At 39.7% G+C, this 16,368-nt stretch overlaps 2 protein-coding genes across 2 annotated transcripts; one reads left to right on the top strand and one right to left on the bottom strand.

Annotated features, from left to right (window-relative positions):
• Nucleotides 1-53: 53 nt before the first annotated feature.
• Nucleotides 54-9,824, top strand: LOC145495990 (dolichyl-diphosphooligosaccharide--protein glycosyltransferase subunit STT3A). The gene is made up of 16 exons (XM_081475593.1): nucleotides 54-310; nucleotides 675-735; nucleotides 1,512-1,633; nucleotides 2,359-2,504; nucleotides 3,202-3,250; nucleotides 3,370-3,518; nucleotides 4,012-4,122; nucleotides 4,656-4,736; nucleotides 4,849-5,241; nucleotides 5,551-5,643; nucleotides 6,275-6,535; nucleotides 6,988-7,104; nucleotides 7,696-7,798; nucleotides 8,195-8,383; nucleotides 8,677-8,726; nucleotides 9,581-9,824. Exons 1-16 carry the CDS (start codon nucleotides 199-201, stop codon nucleotides 9,674-9,676), a joined length of 2,133 nt encoding a protein of 710 aa, XP_081331719.1. The 5' UTR covers nucleotides 54-198; the 3' UTR covers nucleotides 9,677-9,824.
• A 1,136-nt stretch (nucleotides 9,825-10,960) lies between these two features.
• LOC145496023 (protein hedgehog-like) lies at nucleotides 10,961-13,753 on the bottom strand. Its single transcript, XM_081475633.1, has 3 exons — nucleotides 13,162-13,753; nucleotides 12,527-12,820; nucleotides 10,961-11,740 (listed from the first exon to the last, which is right to left on the bottom strand). The coding sequence occupies exons 1-3, from the start codon at nucleotides 13,427-13,429 to the stop codon at nucleotides 11,079-11,081; spliced, it is 1,224 nt and encodes a 407-aa protein (XP_081331759.1). The 5' UTR covers nucleotides 13,430-13,753; the 3' UTR covers nucleotides 10,961-11,078.
• Between the last annotated feature and the right edge of the window lie 2,615 nt (nucleotides 13,754-16,368).

Genomic DNA, 16,368 nt, shown 5'->3' with positions numbered 1-16,368 from the left:
CGTGACCGAGAAGAGGGAAACTGGATCAAAGGAATCAAAATCCCACGTGACTTCCGGTTGTTCCTCTCCGCCATATTGAATTTCTTGAACAAAAGTTCGGTCAACGTGGCTTCTTCCAATTTGTATTTTTTTGCAAATTGTTAGACCTCCACTTTGTAGTTTGCGCCTTATCCTGTGACTAAAAACCTCACGGATAAGATGAAGCTACAGGAGAGTGGATTCCAGCTACCTTCGTTTCTTCCTCGGCTATCGTATGAAAAACAAGACACGTTGCTAAAACTCCTCATCTTGTCCATTTGTGCCGTGTTGTGTAAGTACAACAACCCAAATGATTTGTCAAGTAATGAAGTCTATTGCTCTTTAATTATTTCTATGATCATATCCTTTATCGTACTTGTGCTGTGGAAAATTATTTTTAAAACGCTGTTGTTACGCTCCTAAGGGTATGTAGGCAAAACAAAATTTAATGGATACAAAGTACAATAGTTTGTATCGATATCTTAATTTAAACTTTACAATATTCTACCACAGACTATTACTGAAAACAATTTACTTTTTATTACTATACAGTTCAGATTAAGTAGCAGTTATCATCAGGTTCCATAAAGGATCGTGTATTTTACTCTGATTAAAGAAAATATATCAGTCTGATTTTTCCTGTTCTTTCTTCACAGCTTTCTCCACTAGGTTATTCTCTGTCCTGAGGTTTGAGAGTGTTATTCACGAATTTGATCCGTAAGTTTTATTTGATCCTGAGATGTTAAGACTGATACGCAGAAAAGAACAGTATGTATATCACTGTTTGGTCCACTGTAGTTTCTAACCGTCTGAGAGTTTTGTTCCCTGGCGGTTGGTTGTTTTACTGTGATAAAAAAAATAAATACTTCTTCCTGACCAAGAAGTTAAATAGTATTAGATGAATCTCATTCAATGCTATTCACTTTCACTTATAGTCAAGATATGTAAAAGTATTGGAGTTGGCTTTTTCTTAGGTTTTTTTTAAATTTGTCATTGTTGTTATACCATTTACATTCCAATATATATATTTTTTTTTGTTGAAAGAGTTTAAATACATTATTTTACTTTAGAAGGATCAGCTACCAGTGTGCAACCTGTAACCCTTCTCAAATTTCTTCTAGAGCTCTTTCAACCAAATTCTGAAAATAGTACTTGAATGCAATACAATATTGTTTAAGCAGCTGAATCAACATTCCATAATTCACACCATAACACTGGGAGAGTGAAATGTTAATTTTTCCCAATGATTTTTGCTTTGAATCTCTTGGTTTCAATATAATTTCATTCCTCAAGGACAGACTAACTAGTCCACTTGTGCATGTAATATATTTTCTATATTTTGTCTTCAAAGTCACATTGTTCTTCTTGAGGTGATCAGGTGATCAGGTGGTAAATTCTCATAGCCACTTGAAGTGTTAGCCAGTAGAAAGGTAAAAAGAAGTAAGAAATTGATCGCAAACTCAGTTGACTAATTGTCACCCTGTTTTTCTCAGTTACTTCAATTATAGAACTACGAGATTCTTAGCAGAGGAAGGATTTTACAAATTTCATAACTGGTTTGATGACAGAGCATGGTATCCGTTAGGAAGAATTATTGGTGGCACAATCTATCCAGGTGAGAACTAAAGAAATGAAACAGCAGTCTAATGATGTACTTGTTTAACTCTCATTAAATCTAAACAAATGTTATTGCTTCTTCTTGCTCCAAAAAGGGAATCAAGGCTTTTCCCAAAGCTTTTTCTGCCCTTGTATTAATCTTCCGATGTACACGGGGTGGGGGGATAATAATTTGCTATCAAATTCTTCATGAAATTGTAGAAATTTGCAATTGTTTACATTCCAGAAGCATTCTGGCTTGATTTTGCATCAGTTTCTGTTACTTCTTGACTAAGAAGTTTCTTCATATGCTTTTATCGCTGATTTTTATTTCCTAGTATTTCTTGACTTTTTGAGAAAATAGTGATACAAGATGGCAGGTCAAATGATGTCATTTGAAGTCATATGATGTTATAACCAACAAAAATGGTGCCATCTTGTAGAGCAAGTTCAGGGTTATTTAATCGATGTGCATTAACAGAATTAAGACCCAGGGCCCGAGGGGTTCCATCCACCCTCCTTGTACCACGATGGGGTACAAGTTTGTTTGTACGTCTAAGGGTTAAGCATATAGAACTGGGCATGCATGTTTGGATGTTGTAGATCTGAGAAAATACACAGTGAACAATTTAATGTTTCTCTGGTACTTGGTTTCTTCAGATTTGACAGGACAGTGGTTAAAGTCAAGCTGACTAACACTTATCATCAAATGATACCAACCGATTTCTCTTATTATTTCTGCAGGTCTCATGGTAACATCAGCCGTCCTGTATCATGTGATGAATTTTTTCCACATCACTATTGACATCAGAAATGTTTGTGTTTTCCTGGCTCCTTTGTTCTCATCATTGACGACGCTAGTTACTTATCACTTGACAAGAGAACTCAAGGTTGGTGATACCGTGCTACAATTGTCCTTTTTAAACAAGGACCCCAAGCAAATTAAAGCTACTTTCAGGGCATAGTGGATCATGTAACACATAATAATAATAATAATAATAATAATAATAATAATAATAATAATAATAATAATAATAATAATAATAATCACTTTATTTAAGTTTCAATGTATTTAGCACTAATGTGCTAATTGGGGACACTGTAAATAAATAAACAAATATTTCAAACATAACATAAACTATTAAGAATCCCAACTGGTGGGAGGCTGACCAGGTGGCTATTTACACAACGCAGTCGAGGAGTTGAACTTGGGGCTACCAAGAACAAATCCAGATGGCGGTAGGGCGGAGGATTTGACCCAGGGAGCTCTAGATTTCAAATCCAGCGCACTAAACCACTCGGCCACACTGTCACTTTTGGGATGCATGTATTTACATCTTTTAAAATCCACAGGCATTTCATATCTCACAAGACCTTGAATGTACATGTACATGTACCACACCAAAACCTTCCTTATGGTTGATGTGATACTCACCTCGTTGGTTAAGCTGCTGGGCAGGACCTGGATTCTACTGTATTGTTACAAGAAAATTCCTTCATCTCAGTCCTGTTTGTCTCTTGAGTATGATTCCTAGTGATCTCTTTAAACTAACTTTTGTTTTCATTTTGTTATTTTTTTGTCTTTAGGATGCCAGTGCAGGGTTAGTAGCAGCTGCCATGATTTCCATTGTTCCAGGTACGGTACTACTTCCAAATTTTAGCACAACTATTGAAATAACATTTAGCATATGAAAATAGCATTGTCCAAGGTGTCCATGGATGTCTGGTTTTGATGTCATTTTGTCCTCTGGCCAGGTTACATCTCACGTTCTGTTGCTGGGTCGTATGACAATGAAGGGATTGCTATCTTCTGCATGCTGCTAACATATGCCTTGTGGATCAAGTCTGTGAAAACTGGCTCACTGTTCTGGTCAACCCTGTGCGCTCTGGCTTACTTCTACATGGTAATTCTACTCAGCTCAATCTTGTATTCTTCGAGGATGTTTTACATGTCCATTCTCCTTATGGTATTAATGCATCAGTAATTAAAAGAAACGTTCAGTGAGAAAAAGAAATTCATCCTGATGAGCAAGGAGTTATTGCCTTGCTCATGGCATCAAATTAATTCTTAGAACTCACAGTAGAAGAAATGTAGAGAAATGGTAATTAGTGCCTAGCCTATGTGGTTTAGAGTTTTTGTTGAATTATTTAGGTTTTAAGTAGTCTCCAGTGAACAACACTTGTTTACTACAAGACATCATCTTTAATAACCAACATGCATCTTGCATGCAACTAACATGTAAGCTAACACAACAGTTATAACTAAAGTTCCTGAGGATGTTCAATACAATTCCTCAATGCAATAATGGATTACATTGATATGCAGGAAGGTGTTAGGAATAAAGGAAATTATCAAAGTTGTGTGTCTTAATTTAACACACTTTTCCTGCTTTACAGGTTTCCTCATGGGGAGGATATGTGTTCCTTATCAACTTGATTCCTCTCCATGTTTTAGCTCTGATGATAACTGGCAGGTTTTCACACAGAATCTATGTTGCATACTGCTCAGTAAGTGAAAGAAACTCCTGCTGTATCCAAATCTACTTGCCAAAACTGTAGGTCTGGAGTTATTTTGATAGATATTACTCTATGGCAATGCGGGGTCATAATGATAATAAGTGGGAGAATTGAGACTGTCTACTACGATAACAGAGGGAACAAAACTCATGAAATATCTTCTAGGCAAAATGAGTTGCTCAAGCTCTTAGCTCACCTTAACCTTGATTTGGTAGCAAAAAAAGAAGAAAGTTTCTGTGAATAGGTTAATTGTGTTTAATTTTATGTTATACGTTATGTGCTGGTAATACCCTACTATCTATAGTGTAAAGCTTTTCCCCTACATATATGCAACTGTGAATATTTCGTATAGTGTGATCGTCCGGGTGAGGCTAGTTCTGAAAAGAACTGTTGTTGGTAACTTACACCCGAACCGTCACCCGGACGATCACACTATACGAACTACTGATACTTCTGGGTTCAAACCATTTACTATGAAACTGTGAATATATAAGTCAGACTGATTTTCTTTTCCATCCTCATAGGTTTATTGCTTGGGAACCATCTTGTCAATGCAGATCTCGTTTGTCGGGTTCCAGCCAGTGCAGTCAAGTGAACACATGGCTGTGAGTTACACTTGTTTGTTTAATACACCTGCTGTTTAATACACCTGCTGTTATGTGTTGACTTCTTTTTATAGCCATAACAAAATGACTGGTAAATTTATATTTTCCTCAGGCCTTTGGTGTGTTTGGTCTGTGCCAGATCCATGCATTTGTCGACTATGTACGAGCTCGTATGCCTAGAGAGCACTTCCAGCTGCTGTTTAAGAGTGTTGTGCTGGTTGCAGCAGTCAGTGTCACAACTGTTGGTGGTATCCTAACCTTCACTGGTAAAATTTCTCCCTGGACTGGCCGCTTCTACTCTCTGTTGGATCCATCTTATGCCAAGAACAACATTCCTATTATTGCCTCTGTTTCTGAACATCAACCCACAACATGGTCGTCGTTTTACTTTGATTTGCAACTTATGGTGTTCATGTTTCCTGTGGGCCTGTATTACTGCTTTTACAAGCTTACAGATGCCAACATCTTTATCATCATGTATGGTGTCACAAGCATCTATTTTGCTGTAAGTGAAGAAAGATCGTAAGAGCTTCCATGATGTGTATGGTCTCAAAAACTAGTCCCTGTTGTCCCTGTAGCCATGTTACTATTGAATTTGGCTCGGTCACCAGGTTGTCATTGAAAATGTTTGTCGTTATATATGGAACCCAAAATTTGAATATTTTATGGTACTTTATTGGGGAAGTGAATCAAAGCTTTGAAAAAATAAAATATTTCTGATCATCACAGACATATGAAAAAAGAGATGATCTATTTCAGTCTTACTAAATGGCTTTTAAGAGGAGTATCTATGTATCCTGTTGTTTCATTTCAGGGGGTGATGGTGCGTCTGATGTTGGTGCTGGCTCCAGTGGCCTGCATTCTGTCTGGAATAAGTGTCTCAACTATTCTTACAACTTACATGAAGGTAAATTGTGCTCAGCTTGTAAAAGCAGCCAATATTTTCCCAAGTTTAGCTTACTCCAGTTTCTGGTACTAAGGCAGTTTTTAGTTATAGAACAAATACTTTGTTTGCTAGTGATTGAACGGTTTTAAATATCTCTCTGATTGTTTTTAAGTTGCGACCACTGATCTTCCACTGAAAAAGGAGAAAGGAAGGAAAAATACCGCATTTTATCCCACATTCTGGTTCTGAGAGATTTACAGATCCACTCCATGGTGTTTATAGACTTGATGTGCATTTAATGTCCACATAAATCCTTATGATAGTTATATCAATATGTACTATAATATAAATATTGTGATTGCTCAAGATTGATTGAATTTGCCGCTTAAGAAGGGAGAAGAAATCTGGGTGAGTCTCATCTTGCAGTGGTTTGTGGGATTGTTACTGGGGACAATATCGCTTTTTGCCATTTGTTCTGTCCCCAGTAATGGCCCCACAAGCCACTGCAAGGTGAAACTTGAACTTTTCCTAGACTTAACTGAGAATCTTGGAAAACTACACTTGTTTTTCTTAATGCTTTGTCCATTCAAGTGTGACTTGTTCTTAACGTTCAGTGCAACTGTGATTGATTTATATTTTGATATTTTTCTAGAATTTGGATGTTTCTCGTCGTGACCGCAAGACAACAAAGAAAAGTGATCCCAGTTATCCAATCAAGAATGAAGTTGCCACAGCAATGGTTGGCTTGATGTCATTACTGTTGATTACATACACATTCCACTGTACCTGGGTCACTTCTGAAGCATATTCCTCGCCGTCAATTGTCCTGTCAGCCAAGCAACATGATGGCTCCCGAGTCATATTTGATGATTTCCGTGAGGCTTACTACTGGCTCCGACAAAACACTCCAGAGGTACAAGTCATTCATTCACACTTAGTAATTTTTTTTTTTACATTACAGTTGGTCATTGAAATAACAACAGTCCTGGACATTTCATAGTAATGTTAGTTCTTACTGGAAAGTTGTTTCGGCAGTAGCCTAGTATAAACAATTAGGCGGTTTTAGAGGTTCATAGTATTATTGTAGCTCACAGTATTATTATACATGTAGCTAACCTGTTGTATTGGGTTCACTTTAGAACCTCTTTAGGGAGAGATTAAGGGTAGTTGAAGGTATTGGCTGAGGAAAATTACTACAGTGAAATCAAACTACATGGAAAATCTTTGGAAAATACTTGCATCATTTTCGGATTCGACAAAAAGGTTCATAAATCTCCAAGGCACTTTTAGCATTCTTCAATAATTATGTCATTAATGTTGTTATTTGTGATATATTGTAATACCAATTTGTGTTGTACAACGTAGGACTCCAAAGTAATGTCATGGTGGGATTACGGCTATCAGATCACGGCTATGGCAAATCGAACCATATTAGTGGACAACAACACGTGGAACAACACACATATCTCCAGGGTGGGGCAGGTATGATATTTTGCCTATCACATACGTTTCTTGATGAAGCGAAACCGAAGATACAGCTGTAGTTCATGTGTTCACTGCACGGTACACATTATCCACCTTTCGAACAACCCAGGCCTGGTCCATATCTAGTACCTATAATCCTATTTCACGTGGTTTGTAGGTCTCGCTTGTGGACGACATAAAAGCTTTCATTCCAAGTATCATAAAAGTCCTTTTGTCTTGCTCATTTGGTCTTTTGGTTGAAGGCAACACGTTAAGACAACTTTTAATAGTTTAGCTTGGCAAACATACGTGTACAAGGTGTTTACCTAATCCTAGTCTGAAGGAGACAAGTGCGGTCTGAGAGCAGGTTGAAAAGAAAAGATAATCGGGAAGAGGCAAATGCCACAGGCATTTCAAACTGATCACGTCAAACCTAGGAAATATAGTTTGAGAACCGTGCTTAAGTTGTTTGGCAAACTTAATATTAGTTGTGGCACTTTGGGCTTGGGATAAGAAAATAAAAGAGAATGAAAGAGGGTTTTAAGGTGTTTCACTGTGTGGAGGAGGAAGTGATTTTAATCCAAGTGTTTTCATCTGCTCTTTGACCAGGCTATGGCATCAAGTGAAGATAAAGCGTACGAGATCATGCGGGAACTGGATGTTAATTACGTGTTGGTGATATTCGGTGGTTTGACTGGATACGCCTCTGACGGTAGGTACTTCAATCATTTACGTAACTCAACTGAAGGTAAGAAAGTCTGCATACTAGCGAAGTGGCTCGTCAGGCCGTAGCTTATCCCGGTTTCTGTAACATGAAGCGACTAGGAGTATTTCTACTCCCCCCTAGATGGGATGCTAGTCCATCGCAGGGTTACCCCCAGCATATTAAGTTCGCCGGTACCCATTTATACACCTGGGTGGAGAGAGGCACTGTGAGAGTAAAGTGTCTTGAACACAACACAATGTCCCCGGCCAGGGCTCGCACCCTGACCGCTCCATCCGGAGACGAGCGCACTAAACATGAGGCCACCGCGCCTCTAACTTAACTGAACTGTGGTCTTATATGTGTTGTGCACCAGTCACTGAACGTGTTTTAACCTCGTTCTAGATATCAACAAGTTCCTGTGGATGGTCCGTATTGGAGGGAGCACAGAAAAGGGCCAGCACATTAAGGAGCATGATTATTACACCCCCACTGGAGAGTTCCGTGTCGACAGGGGTGGTTCCCAGATCCTGCTCAACTGTCTGATGTACAAGATGTGCTACTATCGTTTTGGCTCTGTTTACACGGAACAAGGTAACATGCGTGTTTATGCAGCTACAGTGAAACCCCGCCTTACGGCCACCACGTTAATACATACGTCCACTTTATTCTGGCCCGAACAAAATCGCGGGCAGTTATTTTCATATTACTTTAAAGAACCCCTCTAATACGGCCAGATTTTTGTGGCCCGTTGGTGACCAGAGAAATGGGGTTCCACTTTGCTTCCCTACTTGACACGTGACTCCTTACCAGGTCTACTCTCTTCTGTATACCCCGTAGTCACCCAGCATTATAATCTAAGTTGTAATGTTGTATTTTTTGTTTAGGAAAACCGACTGGTTACGATCGTGTGCGTAATGCGGAAATCGGAAACAAGGTTAGACATTTTTTTACTTTTCCAGTTTGTTTTCTCAGAAAATTATGTTATACCAGCAGTAACATTTCATTCGCTGTTTTCCTTTACTTGAAGCAGCGATTACAAGCAGTAAGTGGTTACAAGAAATTCGCATTTGATTTTGTTTTGAAAAGGTGATTACCTTAGAAAACTCGTGCCACTTTGTCATGCGATCAGAAGTTGAACTAAATTATCGTGACTTACTCGCACATGCTTTCCCGCTCTTCGCGTGTGCTACAGGTATACAGCTGTTTCGAGAAAGGTCGGAAGAAAGTGTCAAGCCTACGCGACAAGATTGAATGGTCTTTGCAGAGGAAATCTACAAATTTTTAATTTTTCATGTGAAGTATTAGCAAGTATACATTAGATTTTCCACTCATAAGACCGTTTTTCTGAAGCTTTTCTTTTACCGTGACATGACGTTTAATTGAAATTTTTCTAAAATTCAGTCTGAGTGTGGCGAAAAGAACCTTGGTTCCACAAGTCTGAAGAAAAAGAAATCCTAAGAAACGACGTTCGCCATGTTTTACCTTTCGGGGTTCCCGCGTGCACTTTTACACCTTATTCCGACAACCTTTCTCTAGTTTTGTTTTGTTCACTGGAGTGCCTGTGTCCTCTGGGACTGGCTAAACCTGGCCAAAGTCATAACTCTGGCATTTGATTTTACGACAATCTGATGAAAACCACTCAAGAATCCTCTTAATGTAGTGTAGGATTTACTGTTCATTCACAAACCCAAACCATGTCTGACTGTTATCATCTCCTAATCAAGTCACACGGTAGAACTGTGATTAATTATTAGCTGACAAATTAATGACAATATTTTTGTCTGACAGGAATTCGAACTTGACGTGTTGGAAGAAGCTTACACCACCGAGCATTGGCTTGTCAGAATCTACAAAGTAAAAGATCTTGAGAACAGAGGCTCCTGAAGCGCGCAGGCCAAGTTTTTTTAATACCAGTATTGCATTAGATGCTAATGCCTCTCCATTTCAAGTGTAATAGTTGTTAGACAATTTTTGAGCAACAAGTGAATAAAAAAGACAACTCGTGTGAACCCGAGTTTTTTTGTTATACCAGACTAATCCGAAGAAATAACAAGTCTTAGCGCCTCACGAGGGTGATAAGAATGCAAAGGGCACTTGTACCCTGGTAACTGATGATCAACAAATCAAACCGACAGTGAATTTAAAGAAACTTGAAATACAGTCGAACCTGCACTAACGGCCACGATTTTGGTTCCGGCGGACAGTCCATACGTTCACTCTTATTTTAACCTCACTACAACAGCCACCTCTCCACAACGGCAACGGTAGCCTGCGAGCAGGCTCTCGTTTTGTAGCACAAGGCGAGTGGCGTAGTCGCTAACGCGTAATCGAGTGATGAAGCTGCGAGACGAGACCATCCCGCCGATCGCTTTGCTCTTCGTCACTCGCACGTGTGATTAAAAGGTGAGCCTGCCCGCGGGCCACTGCAACGGCCACTAAAACTATTTCCAAAATGACCTCTCGACAACGACCAGTTAATCAACGACTGACGAACGGTGGTCACAATCTTGTTCCGTGTCTCTGTTTCTGTTTATTTTTAGTTTTATTAATACATTTTGATTTATATATGCTAAAATAAGCATGTGTTGGCAACGTATGTTGCACCCCGAGAAAAACCAGGTGCCATCTTACACCCCTGCCTCTCCATAACGGCCAAATCAAATAGACCATGTTGGTATTCTCGGTATTGGACTGGAACTAGCTTGCAATGGAGGCTCGTATCGAGGAGTATCATTAAGCTGAGATTAATGTCATTTGCATTTGAAAAGACTTCGCGCATTAGCCTCGGTTGCAAGCTAGCAACCTTGGTCACAAGGGTTGGAAAAAAATCATTCTATACACATTTTGCCCCTCCCCAACCCTGAGCAATGTTGACAAAACACTTTCATCTGACACAAGTTTGCGTTTTACCATTTTCCAACGTTGAATGGGCGAATGGGGCTGTTGACACTCATTCTGTAGGTATTACGGTTATGATTTCATGATTTTGGCATTTTCCAACACAATTTGTCCATGATGGTAGTTTCAGTCCAATACCGGCAATACGAATATAGCCTATTGGTTTGGTTTCACGACAGTTAAAAGCCGCTCTAATTACTCACTCAGTTAAAACACTCGTTTTCTCAATCAAACGCGAAAATCAAGTGATAAAATCTAAGTTACGGGCTAATTTGCAGAGACTCTATTGACCTAAACTAGCTTGTTAAACTTTTTTGTTTTGTTTTGGCCATCTGCACTTCTTCAGTGGAGGATCTTGTTTAGGTTATCATTCCGTCGATGTTTATCGTTACAGTGGTAGAAAGATATAGGTCAATGGCATAAGAACACTAGCGTACCAATGAATCCCTTCTGTTTGTTGAGAAGTGTGCCACTGTGTCAAATGAATTAAACTGGCCAGTCGTTTCCAGGCTGCATAGAGCGTGTTAACAGCTCTAAGAGGCGCCATTACTAGATGAGCGGTGTCATGAGAATACCAGTGAGCATAACACGACACCAGGGCTCCGTCTACCAGTAAAGTCCCTTGCCTAGTTAAGGGAGCATATACGCCCGTCTCTGCTGTCATGGCAATTTGATTCACCGCTTGAAAGCCAGTGATGTTCCCATTCGAAGTATAAAGCAAGTCTCCGATATTGATTTCTGAGGCAAATACGGCAGAAATTGGCGACGAAGTATTTGTCTTCCTGAAAATCAAGTGCTGCGGCGACAATCTAACGACGTTTCCTCTGTTGGTCTTTAGGATGTAAAATTGTGCCACAGTCTTGATTTCTTTGTGCAGAAAAGCGATCACTTCGCTGAAGATTGTTTCTCCATTCGTTCCCAGTGTCCGGACTCGGTCTCCAATGCTCAGCTGCCTCATAGTGATGCTCACACCCGACTCCAGCGTCACTCGAGAAATGGCGGGAAAACACAGGCGGCGCGGCTTGGCACACGGTGGGCAAGGAGGCATTTCTGGAGGGAAAAAAAAAGATCAACGTTTAATTTTTTGACACTTTTATCGCATTTCGGACAAATTTCGGACAACAATTTCGGACTCTTTGCTGAAACATGGCTAACGTAAATTTACGCCTACAAAACACGTTTTAGACTAAAATAACGTCTGTGAAAAAGATAGTTTTACTACATCCTCAATGTTTTACAGATACACCGACGGAAAAATAAGAAAAATTCATCAAGACGCTATGTATCTCAGGTAGTGTTTGAAGTAGAGTTTGCTCCATAATGAAAACTAGCGGCTTTGGAGCTATTTAACAGTTTTATCCTGTACTGTATATATTTCGCACGCTTAAAATTTGGGACGGTTTTAATTTTGGACACTTTTTTGTTCGAAATTAAAATCGTCGGAAATTTTTTGCAAGTAACGTAGCTTTCACATTGCACAAGAAAAAATTTCAACATAACCAATATGAGGGCGTCTATGAGTAATGACAAGTCCTGGCCAACAAATTGATCGCACTGATTAATGTTCTATTGGTCCGTCTAAGGACCCTCTATTTCTTCTTGAGTTCGTCGAGATCGCAAACCAAATAATCAACCACGGGACATATGAACGAGCCGAAACGCAGGAGGGTGGGGCTGGGGGAGGACAAACAATTTGTTTCATCCACCTTGCGGTCGCTCGCGCGCTTAATCAAAAATCACTCGCAGAAAAAAAAAATGTCACTGTAAATTTAAAGCAAAACTTGATTACAGCTACGTGTGTTAGATTACTTGAAAACCGATCCGTGAAATACTCACTATAATCCCCAAACCTGTACACAAAATTCGCTGCAGATTTCCCGACGCCATTTTCACAGTCCTTTGATGTACCATCCCGTCCATAAGTTTTCTCTGCGCCAGTACCACTCCAACACTCCGTGTAGTACTGGATCCCAAAGAATTTGAACCCTTTTTCACGCGCTTTCTCAGCGCATGCCATAATAGTTTTATTAACATCTTTACCATCGATAGTGGCTATCAGTTCGGGAAGAGGCCGTGGTTGTACGTAGGAGTCTCGATAGCAACCAACCGGGACAATTGTCCTTGAACGTGCTGAAAGGAAAGCAAAACCCGTCATGTCAAATGTAAAGATGAAGCTTGCACAAGTAAAAGTTACTGTAACCAACGTGCAAAAATAGCATTGTCTAATTTATTCGATGGAAAATGCATTTTGAAAATGTAAAAAAAAAAAATTACTTAATCTAGGCTACCTTATTTTATTCTTCCTTTGTAACCGGCTAGCAGTGTATATTACCAGCGTGAGTATATCAATACATGTGTTGTGTTTAGTGCTTGTCAGATGGCAAATAACGTGATTGGACATTTGGGTGAAAAATGGAGAGGTTAGGGAGAAAGCATGCCTTTAATTATCACAGAAATAACATAATCTTTACCTTGATTTGATTCCATGGGAGCCGCTGTTGTGGTCGAGGTTTCTTGAGGTGGAGTGGTATGTGAAGCGACGGCTGTTGAGCTTACAGCAGCATTGGTACTATGTGGCCACGGGAGCGGTGTTACAACAAAACCAGTCTCGGTACCAGGCTGTTGACTTGTTGCGTTTTGATCTGCTGTAGGAGGCAGCGGGGAAACTGGAATGACGGTCTTGGTCGAAAGACTGCTTCTCTTACGTGCTAACCCTTGTGATAACGAAACAGAAAGCATGAGACGTAGAAATATTTAGCTTAAAGCTCATTTATCTATGGAGGCAAAAATAAATTCAAGTTATTAGGCAAGTTAAATGAAAAGTAATATATAAATTCATTCCCTAATAATCTACATCCGAATCAGTTTGCGGTAAGAATAAACAATTTTAAAAAGTCTGTTTTATTCCGCTGCTGCTAACCCACGCAGAGAGTTTTAATTTACCCTCCGTGGCATAGGTCATAGTTTGCCAAATTTATTTGAACTTTTTGGCACAAAAACTGTTAATATGATCTGCGTTTAAAAAGCATGAAATTGTACTTCCCTCTAAACAGTTTGACCTTCTATTTACGGTGACGATCACCTTTTCTTTATTGCAAATTCAATACAGCTGTACCTTCCTTTTAATTTCTTAATACTGGATAAAAAGATGCTACAAATCGAACAAGTATTTTGCAGACGAAGTACAGCAGGATTTCAAGGGTGGGACGGTAGATTGCACCTCGTCACATTTCCCAGTCGGATGAAATATTGAAACTTCAGCTCGTCTCAGTTTTTATTTGTTTGTTTTTACGGCGTTTTTTTTATGGCGTTTTTTCTTTTCTAATGTAAGGTAATAAAACATGTTTATAGCAGGCGCCCGTCAAACATCTTGAAAACACGAGCTGTGGCTTTTAAAAGGTTAAGAAATTTTCTCACCTCTGCTCAGTGGCAACAAATAACCCAAGAAAAGTAAAGCCAATGCCATGTAAGTGTTCATTCTTGATATGTGAACGGCTCTTAACATTGGAATAATTCCTGTGTGTGAACAAGATCGATCAAAATGTTATAACATCAGTTTGAACTGTCGATTTCTTACCTAAGCCATCAGAACTGACTTGAAATTAGAAATGTATCGGTAAGCAACATAAATATTTCAAGTTACAGATTGTAGCTAACGGTAATGGAGGGGCCCCACCCGGTAATGATGAGAGCCAAATGTGTGTTACTAGCGTGACCATGGTGATGGGGGAAGGAGCGCGTTAGAACTTGTAAAATTGAGATGAAGATGATCGGCGTGACGTCGACCGGTGCGTCTCGATCGATCGACGTCTCCATCCATAAACAGACAAAACAAAACGTGGCCAGTATCCAGACATCTTGACTGAACAAACTTGATAAATAATCTATTATATTTCAATAATCTATAATTGAAAACCTCAATCTAGACAGTTAGACACCCGGTGCATGTTAGTCACCTCCATTCCGGCATGACAATTACCTAACAAATAGGCGTGCCAGGAACCAGTCGGAATATATAATTTTGCCCTTGTTAGGATTACTTGAATTCGAATTCACTCGCTCCAATTGTTATCACAAAAGTCAAGAACGAGATGGCGCTATCACCAAGACAATCACAGTAAAGTGTTTCTGAGGCAGAATTAAATAACTCCATGTAATTCTTATTATGTGGAGGCATTTCATCACACCCTGGACTAACTGTGGTAAAATTCAACACCCTCTGCAAATTACCTCACGAAGACGAAGTTTGAACAAATAAAGATACCTGTGGTGTAAGGAACCTTGATATCCTTATTCTATCGGAAACGTTTGTCAACTCTAAGACTACTGACCGCTCTTGTTGGCAGGTAATTACCGCCCATCTAGTGTAAAGCTGCCAATCATAAAAGGCTGGTTGAAAACAAAGAGACGAGACTGAGCTTATCTTTTTGTCATATGTGTTGGTTTACGATAACAACCGCTCGATTTCCGATTAAATATTGTTAGGTTATTTTGTTACGCTAAGAAGTGACCTCAGTTAGTAGAGAGGGTGTCTTCCCTCGGCTAGCTAAACTCGGACAAGTTAATAAAGCTTTGATTGATTGATTAACTGACTGATCTATTGGCTTCGTCTGTTACTTGTCCAGTTAGTGGTTCCTGCCTTGTTTATATCTGAGGTAATAAGTCTGAACGTATTGTAAACATTTCATCCCCTGATATTTGCATATCCGCCCATCCATCCCTCTTGGAGGCTCGTTCCTTTTAGCATTGACCTTTGAGAAATGCCCACAATTGTAAGTTCATTCACTACCCTAACTTCAAATGCAGGCGATTGTATCCCGAGAATTTCTGCCGAACCCTTCAGGAAACCCCTTTGGGACAGGGCCTATGTTTGTTATGAAGTTCAAGATGTCGTTGACAGCAGGTACTCCCTTCTTAACGAGGCCGTTAAAAAATGTGCCACTTACACATGTAAACATAAAAACATCAAAAACGAAACACAACCAGATTTTAAGTAGCTTAAAAAGTCACAAGATCAGCTGTTAAAACATCCAAAGTCATCAAACACTGTCGAAGATTAGTCGGCTCTTAGATTGGGCAAAAACAAAGTTACGTCGGCAATCACAGCTGCCGAGAGAAATTCTGATGGAGTGACCTTTCTCAAAGAAAATGGAACGTAATTACACGAACGCTTAATCTACTGGACCACCAAAAAGAGAGCAGCTGACAAGGATCAAGATGCGTTGAATGCAACTGAGGCCACCGAGAAAGCACAAGTGTTCTGAAACCAAATTGACCTTCATGTCAACCTCTGCCTGTGAAACGTAGTGTTTGATAGAAGTTACTGTATTCCATCTGGACAGGTTCTGGTGGTGTTACTGATGGTTTGAACGTTCGTTTACTGAACATTGCTGCCCCCACAATTGCTACCCCGAGGTATGATTAACACCTGCATCGCAAGTGGTGTGTTTCCATCAGTGTAGAAGGAAGCAATCGTTGTACCCCTTCATAAACGTGACAGTAAATTGAATAAGAACAACTACCGCCCCATTTCTCTGCTACCAGTGCTGTCGAAAGTCGTTGAACTTCATTTACATAGCTGTGATTCTTTCTACGCTTTCCCGCCGCTTGATAAACTCCAGTCTGGCTTAAGAAAGCACTACTCCACAGAAACTACTTTGCTCAACATTGCTGACCGA

This window comes from Orbicella franksi, chromosome 8 (assembly GCF_964199315.1).
Source record: "Orbicella franksi chromosome 8, jaOrbFran1.1, whole genome shotgun sequence".
Taxonomy (NCBI): domain Eukaryota; kingdom Metazoa; phylum Cnidaria; class Anthozoa; order Scleractinia; family Merulinidae; genus Orbicella; species Orbicella franksi.
This window is presented reverse-complemented; position numbering and strand designations above follow the sequence as displayed.